Source organism: Gymnodraco acuticeps, unplaced genomic scaffold (genome assembly GCF_902827175.1).
Source record: "Gymnodraco acuticeps unplaced genomic scaffold, fGymAcu1.1, whole genome shotgun sequence".
Classification (NCBI taxonomy): Eukaryota; Metazoa; Chordata; class Actinopteri; order Perciformes; family Bathydraconidae; genus Gymnodraco; species Gymnodraco acuticeps.
The window spans coordinates 4,057,966-4,079,425 of NW_022990440.1; the positions used below are offsets into that span (position 1 = coordinate 4,057,966).

Genomic DNA, 21,460 nt, shown 5'->3' on the forward strand with positions numbered 1-21,460 from the left:
CTTTTGTATTCCGTACCGTGGCAATGACACAATGGTCACTGATGTCATTTGCAAATACAGAAGCAGGGGTGTATTTATGAGAAGCATTTGTAAGGATTAGATCAATTAAGGAGGATTTTTCAGGAGATTTCAGATTGGGTCTAGTGGGTCTGCCAACCATCTGAAAGAGATTTAAGGAATTGCAGTATGTTTTAACATCATCAGATGCTGGTAGCAGCCAGTTCCAGTTAAGGTTACCCACAATGACAATTTCAGTATAGTTAAGACTGGACAAAAGCTGCATTAAAGATGGTAAAGTATCACTGACAGCTGAAGGTGGTCTGTAGCAACCAAGAATACATAGAATACAGAATTGCAGTTCAAAGGGCTTCATACTTTACAGTTGACATCTCTTAAAATAGTCACAGATATAACATAGCATACAGTTACCAGTAAAATACATTTTGATCTGAAATGTCTGTCACCACTTTGCAATACAAAGTGACACCCATGCCTGTAGCAGGCTATTAAATAGTCTACACATGAGCCAAACTAATTCAACACATCAGTCCTTTAGTAAATGTATCCTTCCTGAAAGTTATAATCTGTTTTTGTAGATACTGTTTTAGAAAGATGTAAGGTAAACTTGTTGTCATTTTGGATGTAACAGTTCTACCATTGGTGTTTATGCTTATCCACTTTGCAATGACACAAAAGCAACACATCCTTGTGAGAAAGAGGAGCGAGGGAATATTTACCATGTAAATGATTTGTTTAATTAAATGGTTATTTTTATTTGTCAGCACTAATACGCTGTCCAGAAGGCTGAGGTATAGAGACAGCGTATATAAACAGCTTTCAGCAGCGTTGAGCTACAACAATAGAAGGAACATTTCAAGCATGCCAATGCACGTATACTCTAAAACCACTTAAGGGCATGAAAGTGCTTTAATTGCACCAGGGTCATAGACGTTATTGCTGATCAGCGCGGATCAAACGGACAAGTTCCAGCACAGCCAGAAAACTTCTTTCTCACAGTGTCTTTCCAAACCCATCAGGGTAGACCTGCTACTTTTTCCTCTAACAGTCCCTCTCTCCTAATCTACCTGACTTCAGTACACTGAGTGCAAAAAGGGGCAGGTATTGTCCTCCATTCTTCTCACTTTCTCGTTCTGACAGTAACTAGACACGGCCCTGTATTGTCCCATTGTTGCCTTTAATTACTGGTCGACTTGGGTTCAGAGGAATCAACTTACATCGCCCTCTTTTCCTTGCCTATGGGAAGGTAGGCTTTTTTCACATGGACCTAGAGGAGTGGTGATTATGCACCAAGCCTAGCTTTGGATTAATGTTACAGCACACACAATTGCTATTGAGAAAAAAAAACACATTTTGAGGTTAAGTGGACGGCCACAAAGATTTAATTTCTCTATGTGGTTGTGTGGATGCCAGCATTTCTTTAGGAGATCCCACAAAACCTCAGTTAAGAAATCTTTTGTAACCTAGTGTGTCTCAAACTAAAGCGTTCATCCAACATGTGTTTGGCTTATGTGTGGCTAATGAAGGTCATTTACTACACAAAGGAGCAACAACTGTTATCAAGAATCACTGTTAGGATGCTTTTGAGGAAATGTGCTCAAACATTGTCACCAATAGAGGGAGTAAGAGGATCAGTTACTCTTGTTTGTGCTTGGATGTGTGTGGTTATGGTAAAATGATGAAACTATTGCATTTGCAAATAACCTGAAGCCAAGTGTAGCATTACAGTGTCCCCATATTTGAAAAAAAAGCCAGCATAAGTGCCCTCTTGGTTGCTCTTCTGGAGGACATAATGTACTGAAGTGCCAAAGGCTGCACACTAAAAAAGTGGTTTGAACTACTTTCCATAAAATGCATCAAGCTTGGTAGAACTTATAATGTACTTGAACAGGTTTATACACTACCTGTAAATTGTTACAATATTATGGTATTATTATTATATTGATTATATTATTCAGTCACAGGTTGAAGATGGCCGCAGAGAGACTTACTGATTTGTGACCTCAACTTCTGAGAGCATGTATAGGATTATTAAATAATAAAGTTCTCAAATACTCAATTCAGAAGCTTCGGAGATTCCACAGGGCACAAGATTTTTAATTATTGGATGTCTTACAGCATTTTAAGGGAGACTTAAACAGTTTCAACTTTGTGTTTTTGACCCAAAGTGAGCCTTTGTTGTTGCACATGCACATCTACAGGAAGCTGTGTGGAAGCACGTGCACACATTTGTCAGAATCCCTTTACTTTTGCATAGAGTTGCAATGCCAGTTGTCTTTGGGTTAGGGTTAAATAGCACACACCACTGCCCAGTTCATCAGAAACAAAACCAGCACTTAAACAGTTACAGAGTGAGCACTTGTTGAAATAAAAACTCAGAAACACCTTTTATGAATTAAGAAATATCCATAGCAAACATCCAGAGTGTTCCAGCTTGTTACACGTCCTTCCATGTTTGTTTTGTTCATGGTGTTCCAGTTGTAAAGCTGACCTCCTGCTGTTACCCTCTAACATGTGCAGGTTGCATGCTTGACCTCATCCTGGAGGGAAACCAATGGGTTACACATGGCACTTTAAATCCTTCCTGCGTATGTGTGCGTGTGTGTGTGTGTGTGTGTGTGTGTGTGTGTGTGTGTGTGTGTGTATCTAAGCAGTCTGGGATTAATTTTGCATATTTGATAAATATTTAACTTCATAGAAAAAAGAAGGGTAGGTTGCACCATCCAAACACTGCAGTCTGGGATTAGCTTGAACTGGGCCTGCTTCTCTGCCACTTGAGTGCATGCATACATCTTGAAGAGCATTGAACATAAACACAATAATAAGCACAACACCAGTTTAAAAAACATGCATACAGTGTTTATTTTGCAACCAGGACACGTTAAATAAAACTACAAAGATACTTCACTTATACAAAATATATATCCCATTCACATACAAAATAACAATAATTTACTGCATAAATTAAACATTTCACGTTTTTTTTGCTATGTACAATTTCATGAAAACAATGTTTTGGCCCCTCTAGATGATTTCCCACAGGGCTTCCGGTGAGGTTTTCATGTCATCGAACACTACACGACAATCACGTCAACGACAGTTTGGGAAAAGACCATTTCCACCGCTCAGAAGAAAGCGTGGAATTTTCCGATTGACTGGAGGATGGGAGTTTGCATAATTCACCAGGCTGTCCAAACAAATATGCCCTTGTTAGATTTTAACCGTCAGATTCCGTTAGCTTGTGTTTGATGAGAACGCACATTAATTTCCCATCGCTCCCACATCTACGGCCTCTTTTTTTTCTCCCTTTCTGTACGCATGGTCTGCCTCCGAACATCACAGACCCAGGGGCATGTGTTCTTGTCTTGCAATAATTAACATGAGTACAGTTGAGCAGACAGGGAGAATATAGCCTCACATTTTTACAAAACTTCTGATTGACAAAAGAAAAGTTTTTTTTTTTAAAGGCTTCAAATGTTTTCTGATTCTTGGAAAACTGTACATTTTCTGACTTGAATGTCCCCGTGATGCTGCATCGTGTTTCTCCTTTTGTCTCAAATGCTCAGGTTGCTGCACTAAGTACGTTTTCACTGAAACTGAATGCAAAACTCAAGAAGTACTATTTCATCTTGTAATTGGAAGCAAATGTAAGTGCGCTGCGGTTTTCAAACATAATTTCTATTTATCCTGTCAGAGAATGATTGGGGTGACTATCATACCTACGCCGATGGCAAGCTTTTACATTTGACCTTTCACAAGGAGTTTAAATGTCACAGCAATGGCACAGAAAATCGTGACAGCTAGGACAGCTGGTTATATTTCTGTCTGGGGATATTGTTTGCGTTAAAATAATTTGGCTTGATATCAAGCAAGTTCAAGAGCGGTGGTGGCCCAGGCCGTAGGGACTTAGCATGGGAACCGGATGGTCACCGATTCGAGTCCCAGAATGCCTAAGTAGTACGAAGGTGCCCCTGAACAAGGCACCGTCTCCTAACCATACATAATGGCTGTCCACTGCTCCTAATACTAGAATGGGTCAATGCAGAATCCTGGGCGGCAGTAGGGACTTGGCATGGGAACCGAAGGGTCGCAGGTTCAAGACTCGATCGACCAAAATACAGAGTGTTGAATGGTAGCTGTATTGAGTATGTAAGTCGCTTTGGATAAAAGCGTCTAAACAAGTGTCAGTTGTGTCAAGCTGGAGAGGTGTCAGTTAGGCTTCGTGGCAATGCTGAGGTGTCCTTAACTGTACACCCCCCCCCCCCGCGCCGGAACACTGGCAGCCCTTTCGCTCGGCCAACCCTCTTATAGTCTATAGGTTGATTGTACATGTGTGTATTCGGGCTCATGTGTAATTTTAATGTGTGAATAATGTTGTGTTTTTGTTTTAATATTTTAATTTAACTTTTTACATTTATTTTATTTCCTTTTAATACCACTGTAAAGTGTCTTTGAGCACCCGAAAAAGCGCTTAGAAATTAAATGTATTATTATTAATGATGTTATTGTTGATACAAGTTGATCTTATTCTTAATATTAGTCTTGTAGAATTTAAGAAATGTACCACTGTGAAAAGGGGAGAAAAACCAATCAGTCTATACCTTTAGGCGAAGTTGACGAGAAATTACTTTTTTCAAATGCCCTTGACGAGACACAAAATGAAAGGGCGGGACATAAATATCATCACTGAATTACATAATATACAACAATATTCACCCCGCCTCCCGTAATTAAAAGACAACTTAATAAGAACAATATGTTCAGTAAATGTCCAAGACTACACATAAGAGCACACAAAGAAATTAGAAACAAATGTTTTTTTTTCAAAGCCTTGTCCGTTTCTACATGAAGAGTTCTATCCTAAAATGTTCATTATGATATATCCTCATGTCCATCATGTAGTAAAAATGTAAAATATCCGGAGAGGTTTTCAGTTGAGTGGAATATGTTTTAAAAGACTTAATGCTTTCAATCTCTGTACAAGATGTAGCATTTTTTCTTTACTTTACATTTAAGTGGTAGCAATCCTATTTCGGAATGAAACTCTTCACATCCACGCTGATTATAAAGACTTGAGTGAGGGACCCGAAACAGATGTGATGCATCTGAGACAAGGGAAGAGGAGCTCCTTAAGGCACTTGAACACCATCAAACCAAAAAGACTCCCACCCACAACCGAGCAGAAAAAGCCCTCAGATCTTCCCAAGCCTCCCTAATGGCAGTTTGTCTGCAAACTGCACCACCCAACCCCCACTCAAGGGGAACAACACTAGTTATCTCTACACGCAAATACACATGAGTGCTGAGTGGGCGAGCGCTCTGTGATCTTTTCATTTTTATGGCGAGTGATTCATCCCCAAAGTGCTGTGATATCTACCTTCAGAATGGCGTTTCTGTATCCCGTTTCCCTCTTCTCAGAAAGCTAGTTGTTACGTGAAGCACAACAAAAAGGACACATTAGCACTTTGCATATGGACTCAAAAAGACAAATAAATAGATAACTTTGAGGGATGGGAGGATTCTGGTTTTTGGCTGTTACAAAACTGTAAAGTGTGAATCAAAGTTTCTTCATCCTCTCCTTGCTGCTGATGAAGGCTGTGACTCTGAAGCACCGGGAAGAGGTTTACCTCCCCGTTTCCGAAACAGACAGTAAGCCGTTAATCTGCAGCAGCTTGTGTTTTCTCTGGTGAGCCTGCAGTCTGGAAGGTTTTCAGGAGGTATGCTGACTGTAAGGGACATCCATGGGCGATGGAAATGGAGCCTCACTTTCTTCCTTGTATCTCTGTCAGAGCGTCCTCTTTGGCCCCCACACTCAGTGACAGCCCTGCCTGTCCCACTCCTCTTTGGTGCTGAGCAGGGTGGGAGGGCCACTTGGGCTCAAATGCCATTTCTTAGCAGTCACTTGTCATTAGCCACTCAGTTGTTCGTGTTGGCGCAGCGCCTCCTATAGTTTCATTGTCTGAGGGCCTGGCTCCTGACGGCCATCGTACAGAGCAGTTGTGTTTGGCGGTGGCGTTTGGTTAGTGGTGGTGCGCAGCTAGTTGCCCACCAGGGGGCTGAGGTCGCCGTGGTGGTTCTTTAGCTTCTTCTTGAAGAGGGAGATGGTGGAGGGCCGGTACAGGATGATCCAGGGCTCAGAGGACGCGGTGCTCTGACTGCAGCTGTCTGAACCGCTCACCGTTGGGATGTTCTGAGACCTGAGAGGGGAAAGGGAGAGAGAGAAGAGGAGAGCACGAGAGAGGGGGAAACAGAGGAATTAGAAAAGATGGTATTGGAAAGTCAGGGATTTGTAAATGGTGTCGCACTGTCACGGTGTCATTCCATGCCTGGCTTCCAATACACTTTGACTAATGGCATTAACAGCAGTGGATGCTTTAATAGGCTTCATTATCTTCCACTTTATATGTTTAATCGAACTGAATCCACTACTATTAATATTCAAAATCTAAACTCTTAGTTTTCTATACCTAAAAGCAGCAATGTTACCTACGTTGGTAAAATAGATATCACTGTAACTATGGAAAAATATTAAACATTGTGTCATTCAGTTTAAAAAACGTAAAGGAAGATATCACTGTGTAGTAAAAACTCTGCTTTAAACTTACTTCCAAATTATTGGTGTTTACTAAATTAATATTTAGGGGGAAGAAAAACTGGGTAACAGAAATTCATTTATTTTCAAGAGACCTATTAGTACATTTTTTATAAAACATTTTTTTTATTGGTTTTCAGTTGAGTTATACTTAAAGTTCAGGGTAATCAACTGTTAAAAACATACTGTTCAAAAAAAATTCTCCAATAAATTGATGTTTTCAAAATAAATGGATAATCATTTTTAATAATCGTGATATCAATTATTGACCCAAATAATCGAGATTAGGATTTTTGCCATAATCGAGCAGCCCTAGATCATCATCTGGGAAATAATAGCTTATGCTTTGCTTTTCAAATCCTAAAGGGATAGCATAGTTATGCTAATTTCCAGGTTCAAATTTGTATGTAGTGTCTCTCCTGTGACATGTCTCCATGCTTTAATGTTCAAAAAGCTCTTTATTCTTCTCACACTGCCTGTGCTGCAGCACCTCTTTTCACCCTCTGTCTGAAACCACAACCCTCTGATTGCTCAACTGCTTAGAGTTACGTGGGGATGTCACTATGTTACGGAAGGAAACAAAGGAGTCCAATCGAGGTGATGAAAGAAAAAGATTAAACAAACACAAACAAATACTTAAGATGGTCAATAGAGTAGTTTGGATTCCATTTCCTTTGTGGCTACTTTATTTCCCCTGTTTAGCTGTAACTTAAGTTATGAATCACTGACAGGAAGAAACAAACGTCATGTAGCATTTTCAATCATGTGTGATCATAGGAAGTCGCTCTGGGTTGAACCTTGGCTAAACATGAAGAACGCAATCATTTTACTTTGTAGGATGCTACAGTCACATTCAAATGTAACCACTGTGGGAATGTCTTCCTCGTCTTTCACATGTTCCAATATGACATGAAGGAAGAATAATCCTACAGATTCTACTTTCACATTTGATGCTTGGATGATCATGCACACCTCGAAACATCCTAATACTTACTTGACTGTCATATGGAGCAGCAGCTTCGCCACCATGGCGATGACTGTCAGAATGAGGAGAGCTGCCAGAGCATAAATGGTCCACACTGCGGAGAGGGAGCAACACAGTTAAAATCAATCAGATCAATCAGATGTATCACCAGGGTAATGAAAAGGAAGTAAAGCAGACTGAAAAGCCAAAGATGATTCAAACAGCGCTGCAGGCACACCTGTGAGCAGCCTTCAGCCAGCAATGTGTCAAGAAATAGTAATGCACTTTGCATTTGTTGAGAAGAACATCAGATCGCCCTTGGAGACAGAGCGCTCAGAGTTTGGAAAGAGTGATATTTGAGGAAAAGAGAAAAGCCCTGAACACATCTGTCCACCCTGCGCAGCTTTGACAAGACGCCTGTTTGTGATCAGCAGGGAGACCCAAAGTAACTTCAGTTGTGAGTCATTGACAAGAAAAACAAGCGTCAAGTAGAATTACATCTATGTGTGATCACAGGAAGTCACTATGGGCAGAAGCTCCCAGAAGCCTCTCATCAAACTAAGAGGATTTCTTAAATACTTTCCGAGAAAACCAGGTCATGCAAATTGGAAGCTCGAGCTCCAAGAAACCTCCCGCAACATCCCTGCAGAGGTAGAGAGAGGTGCAGTGTATGGGGGGTGTTAACATACTAGCGCTGTGGCTGGTGGTCTCGCCGCGTCCAGCCCACTGACCTGGCATGTTGTGCTCCGGTTTCCCGGGGCTGGACGTGATCACGTAGAGGATCTGGGAGGAGCGTCCGTTGGAGGTGCTGTTGGACCTCTCTGTGATGCCGCCAGCTAGCTGCGGCCCCGCCGTGCTCGAGACGTCCTCCGCTTCATCATCCTCACCTCCTTCGCCCTCCATTGCTGTGGTGTCTTGGCTTCTCAGTGCTGGGGAGACAAAAAGTGAGGTCATTTGGACAGGTTCTCATAGTAGATGTTGTTAACTTCAAGCAGACGCAGTGCAACATTAATGATTATTTGGAGCGGTGTTCCATTCAATGTACGTTCAGTATTCTCGTTGTAGATCTGCTTTTGGATTCCACCTTCTCCTGTGCAAGAGAGCTGTGGCTGTACTCACAAAGCTTACACATGCAAAGAGTTGCTTTTAGTGATGAAATTATACTAAAGTTCTTAGTAGAATTCTTATTATGGCGTTTCTTTAAAGTTTCCCCCTAATATTTAGAACTGGATCTTCGTAAAATGACACAATTATCTCAGTGCTTCAGTGAGCTTCTAAGGTAATAACTGATAGAGAGAGGAGTTTTTAAAGCAGAGGACAACATGATATATTCAAACACTGAATGACATTTTTGACACAGTTCATGAAAAGCTAGATTAGTCGACCTGTAGATAAAAATCAATGTGCCGTGACATTTTGTGGCTGATCTCATCAGAGTTGCGCACAAATGTCCCTCCCATCCAAAGCAAAAATAACACCAAATAAAAGTGATCACAACACTTAAGATATTTGGCAATTGGATAAATACAACATTGAAAATCACACAGTTACAGGGAAATATAGTTGGTGCTTACTAAAGCAAAAAACGAATTTATTTTAGGATGCACGGGATGCCAGTTGTGACATATAAATAAATAATAAATCTCCTTTTATATTTAATTTAATTTATGTATTTAAATGTCATTTTAAAGACAAGTTTCAGTTGTATATTTAAATGCTTTTAAAGTGTTTTATTTGTTGTAAAGCACACAAAAGGCCAAAGTGTACTGCACAACTACACAACTGGATGTGCGCTGTAATATCCTTACCACCATATATTTTGTGAATTCTCCCCAAAGTCTTTATTTCGCTCTTAGACATTTGCATAACCATGAATAGATAAGCATACAACATAAGGAATGGCTTGGAAATAAGTTCTGAGATATGGAAGAGGCTACCATCCACCTCCATTACTGAAACAACTTTATCGTTCATTTTTGTCATCTTCATGAAGTTATTCTATCTTTTTATGAATCCTGTATTCCTACTTAATTCCAGCCATATTAGAGTACTGTTAAAGATCTGATATACCTCCTCTTCTATCTATTATATCCAGGCTTTCACAGCTCCAGTTAGGCGAGCAATGTATGCTGTGCCGGAGACCCAGATGTGGAAAAGCTCTGCCATGTCATTTCTACAAGTTGAGGACACGTATCACTTAACGCCCCTTTAATTACTCCTGCGGGTAAAGTGTGCTGTTTAGCAGGCACGCAGTAATAGGACACATCACGCTGATCATGTCGTTGAAAGCATACACGGCAGTCACGAGTGAATATTTCATGCGATTGTAAAGAAACAGATCGACTTTGCAAAAACACTCATGTGTGCTGTAAACATGCGGTGTGGTGAGAGCTTCTATGCCCCCCCCCCCCACATTATTCAAAGAACTGTGTGCAATAACTTATGTTTGTTTTAACCTGCTTACAGCGCCAGATGTGGTACAGTTTGTTCATAAAGCAGCAGTGCCAGAGAGCCTGAACTATTTCGACTCATTTACGAGTTCCCGGAGGAAAGCAATATATAAATAAAATCAACTCTGCCTTTCATTTACTTCTCCTAAACACAGACGTGATTTATTTAAAATCACTGTGTTATTTGAGAATGTTCTTGCTTCTGAGAAACAAACTGTGGCATGTTGCACTTCACTCTTTCATTATCTTTTCCTAAATGTTCATTTGCAGTACGCTTTGTTTGAGAAAAACACCTCAGAAATGTATCAGTTAGAAATAAATTAAGCTTTTAAAATGTGCCTCAACCTTAGGTTTGTGTCTCTTTGAATTGAGTGGGAACAAAATCACAATTGATGAGTAATACAAATCATTGTAATTCTCAGCTTTGACTCACATTCACAAAACACCCTAAGGCTAATCACTGCTTCTATTTAGCGGAGTTATGAGAGATAAAAACAAATGTTTACTGGTTCTCCCTTTGACGTACTCCAGCTGCTCTGCCTCAACTCATTGGGATTTAATGAGTGTTCTTAACACATTACAGTTCAACCTGACAGTGATGTTCCCAGAACTTCCCACATGTTTCCCATTTGCAAAAGAAATACCATTCTTCAACTGAGAGCGTTTATTTTCAAATGACTGCTTCGATTGCTAAACTTGCCATAAAATAGATATGAGCTATATTAAGTGCGTATACTTTAACTTTGTCGAACTGTTGTCTTCCTGTTTATGTTATTTCTTTCTGCACCCAGGTCACTACAGTATGTGTTCTTATCTCTATCTCGCTGAGAAAAATCAACCCTATTACAGGAGGTGACCCTTTTCTCATATCATGTCACAGATTCCATTTATTGCTACCACTATGCCTCACGTAAAACAAGAACCTCGACGAGAGCAGAAGGGATTGTGCCTGTCCAGAGGTCAGCGGATTTTGACCTTCCAATATTGTTTTTACTGTAATGCTAGCGGCAAGAAAAATGACAGAGGATTATAAATGAAGACAGAGGGGAAAGAGCAGGGACAGATTGCCTCCAAGAGTAGTGAGCTGTGAGCTTGAATGTCACCTACACTGAATGATATCACGGTGTGCTCCTCTCATGCCTCCAGAATTAGTCTATTAAATCATTGTTGGTGCAGTCAGGCTCATTCTGAGATGACGTATAGTAATACAACAGCTTTACTTTTTTTACCATTCACTTTTCTACATTCTAAAGAGTAGTTGGGGGAGATGAAAACCATTATTTTCTGTGAGGTCTTGAACTTTCTGAGAGCTTTTAGTCCCCCAGCTGTATGTCTGCTCTACAGTGGAATCACGTTATCATAAGGCCCGATGAATCAAGAATGTTGTATGTAGGTGGCATAAGAACTCGCTGTGCAATTCACCAAGGAGCGCTCTGGAGCAGCAAAGCAACCTGCCGCTGCTTGATAAGAGAGTGAGTTCCTAGAAAAACAAAACATTATTTAAATATGCAGGATCACCCCGGGGCTATGAGACATTGACTAGCAAATGGAAAGAGAAGAGGGCCTGCCAGTGGCGTGACAACTGCATCGCCACAGCTAAAAGGCGGTAGTCCTTGAAACCAGGGCTGCCATGCAAAACTCCATCATGGAGGAGGCTAGTCAGCACGCACCTGATTATGCAAATGAGCACTGTAGTTCAGGATGTTGGCTATAACTCTAACCATACATTAGAAAAGATATTGGAGACATTTTACAACATTTGTCCTTCGATGCAATCATTCTCATTGAATATACAAAAAGTCAAAGTCCTACCTTGGTAAAGCAGAGCAAATCCCTGGGCCTGGTTGGTGCGGTCAGAGTAGAAGTACAGAATGACATAGTCTCCTGTGACGTTCACTAGCTCCCTCGGAGGGCTGCGCCAGTCGAAGCGCGCCAACACCTGGTTGTTGTTGCCATCAAGGAGCTCCACCATGTCCGTCTGGTCGGAGATTTCAAAGAAAGTGAAGTTGAAGAGGATGGCGTAGGCTCCAGGGACGTGGATGGTCCAGTAGCAAACTCGGCCAGCCCCGTACTTGTCTGGGAAATCAGGGGAGTAGATCACTCCGGATGGAGAGGAGTAGTTTCCACCACAGGCCCCCACACGTGCTGGAAGAAAGAGAAAAACTAGATAAAATACGACCGTGTCAACATTTAGAAGCTTTTGAGATTGTTCAACAAACTGGGTAACGGGTTTCCGTTGGTCACATGAGAGCCTCGGTAACAGAATGAATCGGTTACGATTGTCATCGTCCCTAACATTACTTGAATGACTCAATGATGTGACTGATCCACATTAAATACAGTTTATTTGACAATGCTATTTTAAAGCAATGAGTCACCTCATTTTGCCTTACATCAAAATCGCAATGAGTTCCATTAAGTGAGGTGAGAAGGTTTCAATTAGGGAAAGAGAGAGGTATTGGATCAGTATTTGGTACAGGCAGGCAACAGTTTTTGCTTCTGAAACTATGCACAATTTGATGTCTGTATTTCTGAATTTGTTAAGTTGGTTGCCAATTACATGAGTTAAGGAACAAGAGTTGGTATTAGGAGTGAAAAGGTACGATAGCTTGTAATGACGTTCATAAAACATTCAAAATGTTACTCAAATTAAAAAGATTTGACTTTTCATGCATGACAAACGGGTACTAAACATGCCCAATATTTTACAATACATTGTGTCAATGTAGAGTCTTGTGGAAGACTATAGATCACAACTGTGTGTGAGGAAAGGAGGGCTGTTGGTGACAAGGACATTTATTTCTGGGCCTTCTGGCGGCAAACTGAATCCTTAATTAAAGAAAGTATTTGGAGGAAGAAGTTGGAAGGTTAAGATGACAAACCCAAGGACAAGTTCCCCCCCAGCAGGGGTTATTACCACAGATACAAATGTATGTTGTAACTTATATTACCCTGGAAATCTTCAAATCAAAGTTGTTATGTCCCCCCCAGACTTACTGTCAAAGATGATGACCCAGCCGTCCCCCCCCGCAGGGCTGTGTGTGTTCTCCGAAGCAAACATGGTTACACTCCATGCTAGGCGACTCGCCGTGGTCACGCTGTTCCACTTCGTTGCCACAGAAACAAGCATATCCTGACTCCATGCCGGCGAGCTGCAAAACACAAAAGGAGTTATGCAAATCATTGCCTCAGAAATTCAAAACAAACGTTGGGCAACACTTTCCATAATGCTATTCATTATACATCCATTTGGCATGCGGGCCGGCGAGGAAAACATTGACTGCTGAGGGAACAAACTTTTAGCTGGGAACATGATGATTTTGAATATTCTTTTTAAAAATGTGTGTTAAATAACATTGTTAAATTAAATTATTTGCATAGTTTTATTTGTGTTAACACTCACTTCACTGCATGGAGCTCCTTCTCTTTTTGAAATGAAAGTCCCTAATTGCTCTTTCTATCCTGATTACAAGGTGCTCTAATCTGAGTCTGGACAACCTCTCAGCCAATGAGAAGCCTCCCTTCAAACACACAGGGTGTAGAATAGAAACAGAACATAAAACATTAGTAGTGACTACCTATCTTTCAAATGAAACTGTTAGTAAACTGTTCCTGAAGCAGGAATGCGAAACGTCAAAAAACCTTCACACAATCTTGACCTCGTCACTACTGGCTTCTTGTTCTCAAAAGAGCTATTGTCCCTCATTAAAAAGGACACCATTGTCCAATTTTAGGCCCTAAATGAATCCACACAATTGAAGGTACTGCATCATTTCCCACTCTGCGTATTATGCCATGGGATAGGAATGTATGGAGCTCGTGCTCGCACCAAGATGTATCAAGCTACGTCCTTGTTGCATTATTCTATCTGATGGAGTAACACCAACGTGAATACTTCTGGCAGAAGCAAACAAGCGATAACTCAACAGGCATGCTCTTTGTCCAAAAAGTCACACAGGATTCCGAGCATTGACGTTTGGCATGCGCATTAAGAACGGTGACCGTCCAAGGGTAGGCAGACGATCTGCCAATCTGCCACCACTTCCTGTAACATCTGCTGTCAGTATCTGTCAATGCAGACGGAGCTGAAACGGATCTGCTGGGACAGAAAATGAACACCTGGCACTGCTTATAGTTGGGACAATGGCATGCCAGATACAGAGATGAGAGACAAAAAACGCATTGAGGAGGAGGGCCCCACCGAGCTAATAACCATTCATTTCCAGCTGTCAGCCTTGATTGCGGTGATGATTTGTCATCTGCTGGTTGGTACGAAACAGGAAGTTTGATGGCTGAATAAAGAGGGCATAGACTGCACTGGGGACCATTGTGATAGCTGTCAGGAAATTGCCCGTAAATGCCCGACGATTAACATAAAAGCTTGACTATGGCTAGAGCCAGCTCGGGTCCATTTTAGACATGACGTGGGCAATTGACTAGACACTTTTTCATTCATGAAAAAATGAGGAGGACACATTTGAATTTCAGTAGACGTTTGAATCTCTTCTTCTACAGAAGCTGACTTCAGATATAAACTTGGACGAGTTTGTTATTTAAGGTCCCCTATTATACTGTTTTTCATCAATATATTATAGGTCTCAGATATATACAAAACATGTCTCTGAAGTGTTTGGCTCAAAATACCAAACAGATCACCCATTGTAGCATCCCATAATCCCCTCTGTTTGTACTTTAGATGAAAATAAGGAAGATATTTGGTTAAAAAAGAACACAATGGAGCTCTAGGAGGAGATTCAGGTGATAAGGTGGGGAGGGGTTACCTTGGTTGGTTATAGGCAGGGGTGCACATAACTTTCTCAGTGAAGTACTCAGATGAGTACCTGGAGTCGTGTTTGGTACTCCAACTTCTGACTCCACTCAAAGTTATTTGACGGGGGGTTGGGCTAGTGGAGTGCTTCGTTACTACAGAGCGTGAACGTTGTGATCAGCTGTTTTAGCGCAGTTCTCCAGTGAAGGGGGGGAGTCTCCCTCCGCAGCCGGTTGGCGTAGTTTTTTAACAGCAGCCCTGTCTGTGCACACGGAGACCGACTCTGTCGTCCGGTGATCTCACCGCCTTCAGGAAAAGCTTCACAAGTACGTCAGTACGCAAATGTGCTTTGTGACACAAGTGACGGTACGCATTTTAGATTGTTGCCGTGCATGCGTACCTGCGTACCAGTTATGTGCACCCCTGGTTATAGGCTAATGGTTAAACAAATCGTTATGACATCATAAAGTGGCCAAAATCTGATCAGCTCATTTTCAGACAGGTTTTTATATAAATGGATCAGGACAAAAAGAGAGAGAATCTTTTTTCCTGAAACGTTCAGAGTCTCTTTACACAGAGGGGACACATGTTGATGTATAAAGTGGATTCTGCATAATAGGTGACCTTTAAGCATTTCTCACCTTGTATCTCTGCTTCCTACAGAAGCTAATGCAGTTCTGGATGGTGAGTTTGTTGGAGGTCTCGCTGCTGCCGGACAAAGTGGGTGGGTCGCCGCTGTCTCTGAAGCAGCCCAAGTTCCCAGGCACTGTAGGGAGAAAAGTGGAGAGTGAAAAAACAATCAGTCACACACATCAACCGAGATGCTATCTGTCTAATATGCTAATTATTAGCATTTCCTGTGCAAATATGAGGGTGTTTTTTGTCATTTTGAGCGTCATGTCCAGGTTTCCTTTTAGATTCATTGCATGATTTGTGTCTGGTCTGTATTTTAAGAAACAAAACATACCCTGCATGCCTCGAACAGTCATGTGCCTCATCCAGTTATATCATCATGTTTGTGATGATAGAACTTGAACAATTTAGGCAAACAAAAGAACAATCCCCAGTGACACACTCAAAAAGAATCTTAAACCTCTGTGTGAATGTTTTGGTGTGATTTGCCAAGACTTCAATTTGGCTTCTGAAGAAAAGAGAAGAGGAGGAGGAGTTGGGAGAGAGGGAGGGAGGGAGGGAGGGGAGGAGGGGTGAAAGGGACAGAGATGTTTTGAGTCCTAGCTAAAGGGAGCTGGAATCTAGAAAATGTACCGTGTCAGAAGGGACAAGTTGCATCAGATACGGGATTTAACATTTTCTGCATGTGTGACTGCGTGTGCCGAAACAAATCATATTTCCTCAATTCTATGTGCCAAGAAACGTTTTTTTTATTATTTTGTTATGAAGCGCCTTTCCAGAAGGTATTTGACTAATGACAAAGTCTGGAAGGAGGCCAAGTCCAACACCTTAGATCTACATTAAAAGCAGGTTTAATTTGAACCCCTTCAGAGCACAAAGGGACTACAGATGAAAAACAACCTCTTGGCTAACATTTACAGAAATGTTGATTAATGTGCACTGCCCCTGTTAAATCAATGAATACATGAACAAAAGGGATATTAGCGCATGAGCTAAAATTAATGCTACAAAGTTTTCAGTTTCAGACTTCTACTCGGGTCGAACTTTGGTCTAATTTTCATCAAACAATGCAAGCAGCATCAACTTCTACTTCTGAGTTTTACTTTTTTATACCCTCTTGGTTTTCACCGTTGTTGCAGCCCATCACATCAAAAACGACTGAACTCTAAAATGTTTGTGAGGCGAGACCTGGGGATGTTTGACACAAATAGGCCAACAATCACAGATTGATCACAGACCACACAGATGGAAGATGGATGTTGATACCTTTCCTGATCATATTATCCGCCTGCCTCCTTTGATCCACTTTGTATTCGTCAAATAGTAAGCAATCTTAAAAGAAATCCAGCACAGTGATTAAACATGCAAGGCCTTAAACTCACCGTTATAATTAGGAAGTGCCAAAAAAGCCTTGAGGAGACTATATCCCATGTGGGATTTGTTTTTCATTGCGATTCAAACCGACTTACTCTTGTTTAATTTCCACGTTTCTGAGTTTAAACAAATTTGACAAACGGAAGTAAAACCACAATCAAAAGCAATTTCCGTTGCAAGTATGAAGAATCTCCCCCCGAAGATTTTCAGTCTAATTGGAATTGCTGCCATCTGACCGTATGGGACAAAAGAAGCTCATTAGGAAAAGACAAGAGCAAGGATTGTGACCAAAGTAGCTGTCAATATTGGTCTGAGACATAACAAATGAAAAGCATGTGACATTACCAAACACCCTTGTTCTTTTTTCAAGTGCAGTTTAACTCAAACCTGCTTTCATACAGAGCTCAAAGTGTGATGCTTCCTAAATTCTTGCAGCATGTAAACACACAATTAGTAACATTTTCCAATGACCAATCCATACGACACAAATACTTAATTTGGTTCGAACTCTAGAAAATTGGAACGATCATATTTGTGTTGAGTAACACATTTAAATATGAATGCAAACTCCATTTAGCAGAGAACTCAGTGATGCTGTCTCCCCACGAAGACGAGTTAGATATTACACAGGAGCATGTCCTGTCTGTCTGTGAGCAACAATGGAGTCTCGCTTTGTGGACCCTACAAAGTCTGACAACAAGCTCAGAGACCGTGGAGCGTTGTGTCCCCTGATTCTGTCTCGCCTCTGAACATCTCTGGAGCTTTTTCGTTGTTTTGTGTCTTTTCCTGTCACACATTTGCATATTGAAAGCTGCTCGCCTGATATCAGCAGGTTCCCTCCAGTGACGAAGGAAAAAAACTGAAAAACAAGATTATTTTACTTAAGCGTGTCATGATTTCATTTTGAGATCTAATGGTAGGGATCAGCTATGGGCTATCATTTAATAAAAACATATATCGTCTTTCAATGGAATGATTTATTTTGAAAGGGAATACTCCTTCATTTATCATTTGTTTTTACACAACATTCGGTGTTTAGTTGTAAATATGCATTGCAACAATTTTACGTTACTGTTACGATCATTTTGCAACAAAAAAAAGAATTGGAGGAGAGAATACTGACAATCTTTTATTAGAAAATTGTTTAATTCACCCCCAAAAAAATGTGTTCACAATGTAGTTATCTCAAATTGAAGATGTATTTAATGAATAACCAGAAAACATGCTATATCATGACATCCATTGTTATCAAGATAGGAAATTATCTATATTTATTGTCATATCACCCAGCCCGATATAGAGGGGAACCACTCAAAACTGCCATCATGAACTGAAGCCACCCTGATAAAGACCTCACACGGGCATTGTTTTGGAGTCAATGTCAACTGTCTGACTGGCACGAAAACCTCACGCACAACAGATGCTGAAAACTCTTTTTGTTTATGTAAGAATGAGGCACAAAGGCTTTGGGGGAAAAGGGTGACATTGTGTCCACAAGAATGTCCACCAGCGACTGGAAAAGTGACAAAGGGGACTGAAGTGAAACGACCAGAGACGGCCGCGCAGAACTGTGTTTGACAGGTCAATATTTCAAGACAAGGTCCTCAGACTCCCTCAGACCAGCAATTAACCATGTACAATGTTCCCAACCGTGCCAAAGCGTTACACATGGATGTATATGGCTGTTTGAATCATTTAGCGATACTCCATGGCGCACACTTGCAGGATTATATGACATGTTGAAGGTAAACATGACAGCAATAAGAATCTTCGAGGTACTTCAAGGACAGTGCTGTGACAGCAGTTTCTGGATTAACCCCAGTGGAGTGTGCTGGGATGGATGTTTGGGGTGGGGGGGGTGGGGGGGGAGATAAACACCTGGTTGGGAATCTGCAACTCTCAGAGCAGGTACCACTTCAATGGAGTTTTGAAAAGCAGAGGAGAAAATGTTACTGTAGGGCTCAACAAGCGGATTAAAGGCAGCAGTGCTCCTTTTTCATTTTGCTTTGACAAGATGATTGCAGACTACAGTCAATGTATCAGTCTTTGTCCTCCTCTCGTCCCAGGGGCTGTGAAGAGCAGCAGGCTATGGGATCGTATCACACCCGACTACTGGAGATTTTTAAGGACTGGACACAAAGAGGACAGCAGCCTCAGCTCACACATTCTCTGCATGTAGTGTTTATCAAAAAGAAGTGTACAAAATGAATGTAATCTCCTTAGCAAAGCACTGTTCCTTCAAAACATCTGCTTTGCAGGCGCAACAAGTGCAAATATCTCCAAGTATAATAAAAAGAAAAAAACACACAAACACATTCACTTCAAAGCTGTCGGTGGAATTTAGACTTTAACGAGCCAGAGGGAGAAATGGAGGAAACACAAGGTGCATAAAACGCTCCAGTCAGCCCAGACCAGACCTCTGAAAACCTCCGGAGATCTCCGCAGGAGGGGCAGACTCCCACAAGTGAAAAAAAAAGAAACAACACACAAGACTTGACTGCAGCCAGACTCGTCACAAACGCGGCAGTCTGCTGCATTTGAAAAAGAGCAGTCAGGTAGCCTTCCCACAATGCAACACACAGTGCACTGCAGACAGGAGGCTGCTGGCAAAACAACAACGTTCACGAGTGTCTGTGCAGCAGGCAGAAGGAGACACCTCTGTTGACGCAGCAGACACAACAAGGAAACATAATTACAGTTATACATTTCTTTGACATCTAGAGGGTAAAGAGCAAAAGCAATAAAACAAAATGCATTTGAAGATGCGGGGAGATAGAGTTTAAAAACAATGTTTTCCTTATAATAGGGCTGGGTGTCTCTCTCTTTTCAAAATAGATTTACTCTGAGCAGCGTGCTTGTATCCACCCAGCACAGCATGCCACATATTTCCACTTAAAAGATGAGGTAAGAGAGGGAGATAGAGAAATGATATGGAGCCCTAAGCAACAAGGAACCTTTAAAGTCTGTTCTTCATAATCTCAGCTGAAACACTGGAGGATTTCACTAGAAAAGCTATTTTCACAGTCAGTCCTAATCCTATAATCTAAAAGAGAAGCCGTGATGACACTGAATACATGTAGATACAAGAGCCTAAGGGTTGAAAATACATTAACAAAGCACCGACATTAAAGCAGAGGAAAACACAGAAACCTTCCAAATACAAACTGAAATGTGTCGAAAACATTTGTTTTATAGGTTGTTTTTTGGGTGGGACTCCCAATAAGCATAATAAGGCCCCTTTAATGTAAGATATTTGATGTTTATTAGGTATTATATTGACAATAATACAACAAAAACTTGATTTGATACCAAAACGATACAATAACAGCTGTTACAGATATGCAATCATTATTAGTTTCAGTTTTTTTATTTGTATGCATTTGAATATTTCTGATTTATAGTCTCTTTGCTCAAATCTTCTGACCATTTGGCTGAATTAAGTCTCTAAAAGTCTTCCATTTTCTCCTCGTTTTCTCCCATTACCTAAAGTCATTCATATTCATTATTCGGGGGGAGAGTTCCTGTCAGGTGATTTTGTTGAACTCTGCTTGTTTGTTCTCTGAATGGACCGTCAGTTGGCGCCTGATATATTCTGGATGTGGGAGCATGAAAGGTCGTTTAGGGTCTGACTGATAGCGCCCACACAGATCAGGAAGGAGATATAGTCACTGTGGCTCTAAGTAACTGACGGCGTGGGGCTTTCCATAATGAATGATTGTAGTCATGGTGAAATACAATCACAGTTGTTTTCTCTATTTGAACAACAATTTTGTTAATATTCCAGAGAAACTTGCTGAATTGTTGACAGAGAAACTAATTGCCACTTATTTTAATGATTTACTAATTGCTTCAAGCAAAAGTGCCACACGCTTTCTGGATCCGGTTCCTCAAGGATTTGATTGTTGTCTCTGTCATGTCTGTATGATAAACAAACAAAAAAGTGTTTTGACTGCTGGTCCAATAAAACAAGCTATACTGTATGATTGTAACATTATGGGAAATAGGGATGCACGTCAATGGCAAGTCATTGCTATTAGTGGATACATGTTTTAAGATGAAATATCGGCGGAAATGTACTTTTCCTTCGATAAGGAAGGCAGGTTTATCACTACGACTAATTAATGAATGTTTGACATCATGTGACCTGAGTTAAAGTTGTTCTTTTATTACTTCTAATCAAATTGTGCTTTTGAAAACTATTGTATTATATGTCTGGCAGTGGGTATAAAGATAAGCCATTAAAATAACAGTAGGCTTTATAATATTTGGATTCCACTAAGAGACTACAGGATGTTTCGTCCAAGAAGATGAAAAGCCTGTGTGTTCACTGGCATTGGTATAGATCGGCCCAAATGTTTTTTGAACAATGTTTCCTCTGTTGTCAGTGTCCAAAATCACATGCTTTGCCTTTTGACGGTGTTGTATAATCATCAAAATGTGTGTTTTTTATGCCACATTAGCCAATAGACACTTTTTGGATCATTTTCTCACATTGAGTTGACATCTCAGAGATTGAATTGTGATTAAATTGCATCTGAAGATCTCTGACAGTTATCTCTGCTAGAAGAATCCACCATAATTTGATAACAATCACTAACATTTAACCTCAACATTTACTTTGTCCAAAATCATCCATTTAACAGCACCCCTGCTTCATTAAC

The 21,460-nt window shown here is 40.8% G+C and overlaps 1 protein-coding gene across 1 annotated transcript in view; it reads right to left on the minus strand.

Moving 5' to 3' along the window:
• Positions 1-2,139: 2,139 nt before the first annotated feature.
• Positions 2,140-21,460, minus strand: part of kremen1 (kringle containing transmembrane protein 1) — a 59,706-nt gene continuing 40,385 nt past the window's right edge. The window contains 7 exon segments of the mRNA XM_034225149.1: positions 2,140-6,215; positions 7,605-7,689; positions 8,264-8,503; positions 11,837-12,169; positions 13,022-13,052; positions 13,054-13,176; positions 15,434-15,558. Coding sequence (XP_034081040.1) covers positions 6,056-6,215; positions 7,605-7,689; positions 8,264-8,503; positions 11,837-12,169; positions 13,022-13,052; positions 13,054-13,176; positions 15,434-15,558 — 1,097 coding nt within the window. The 3' untranslated portion in view covers positions 2,140-6,055.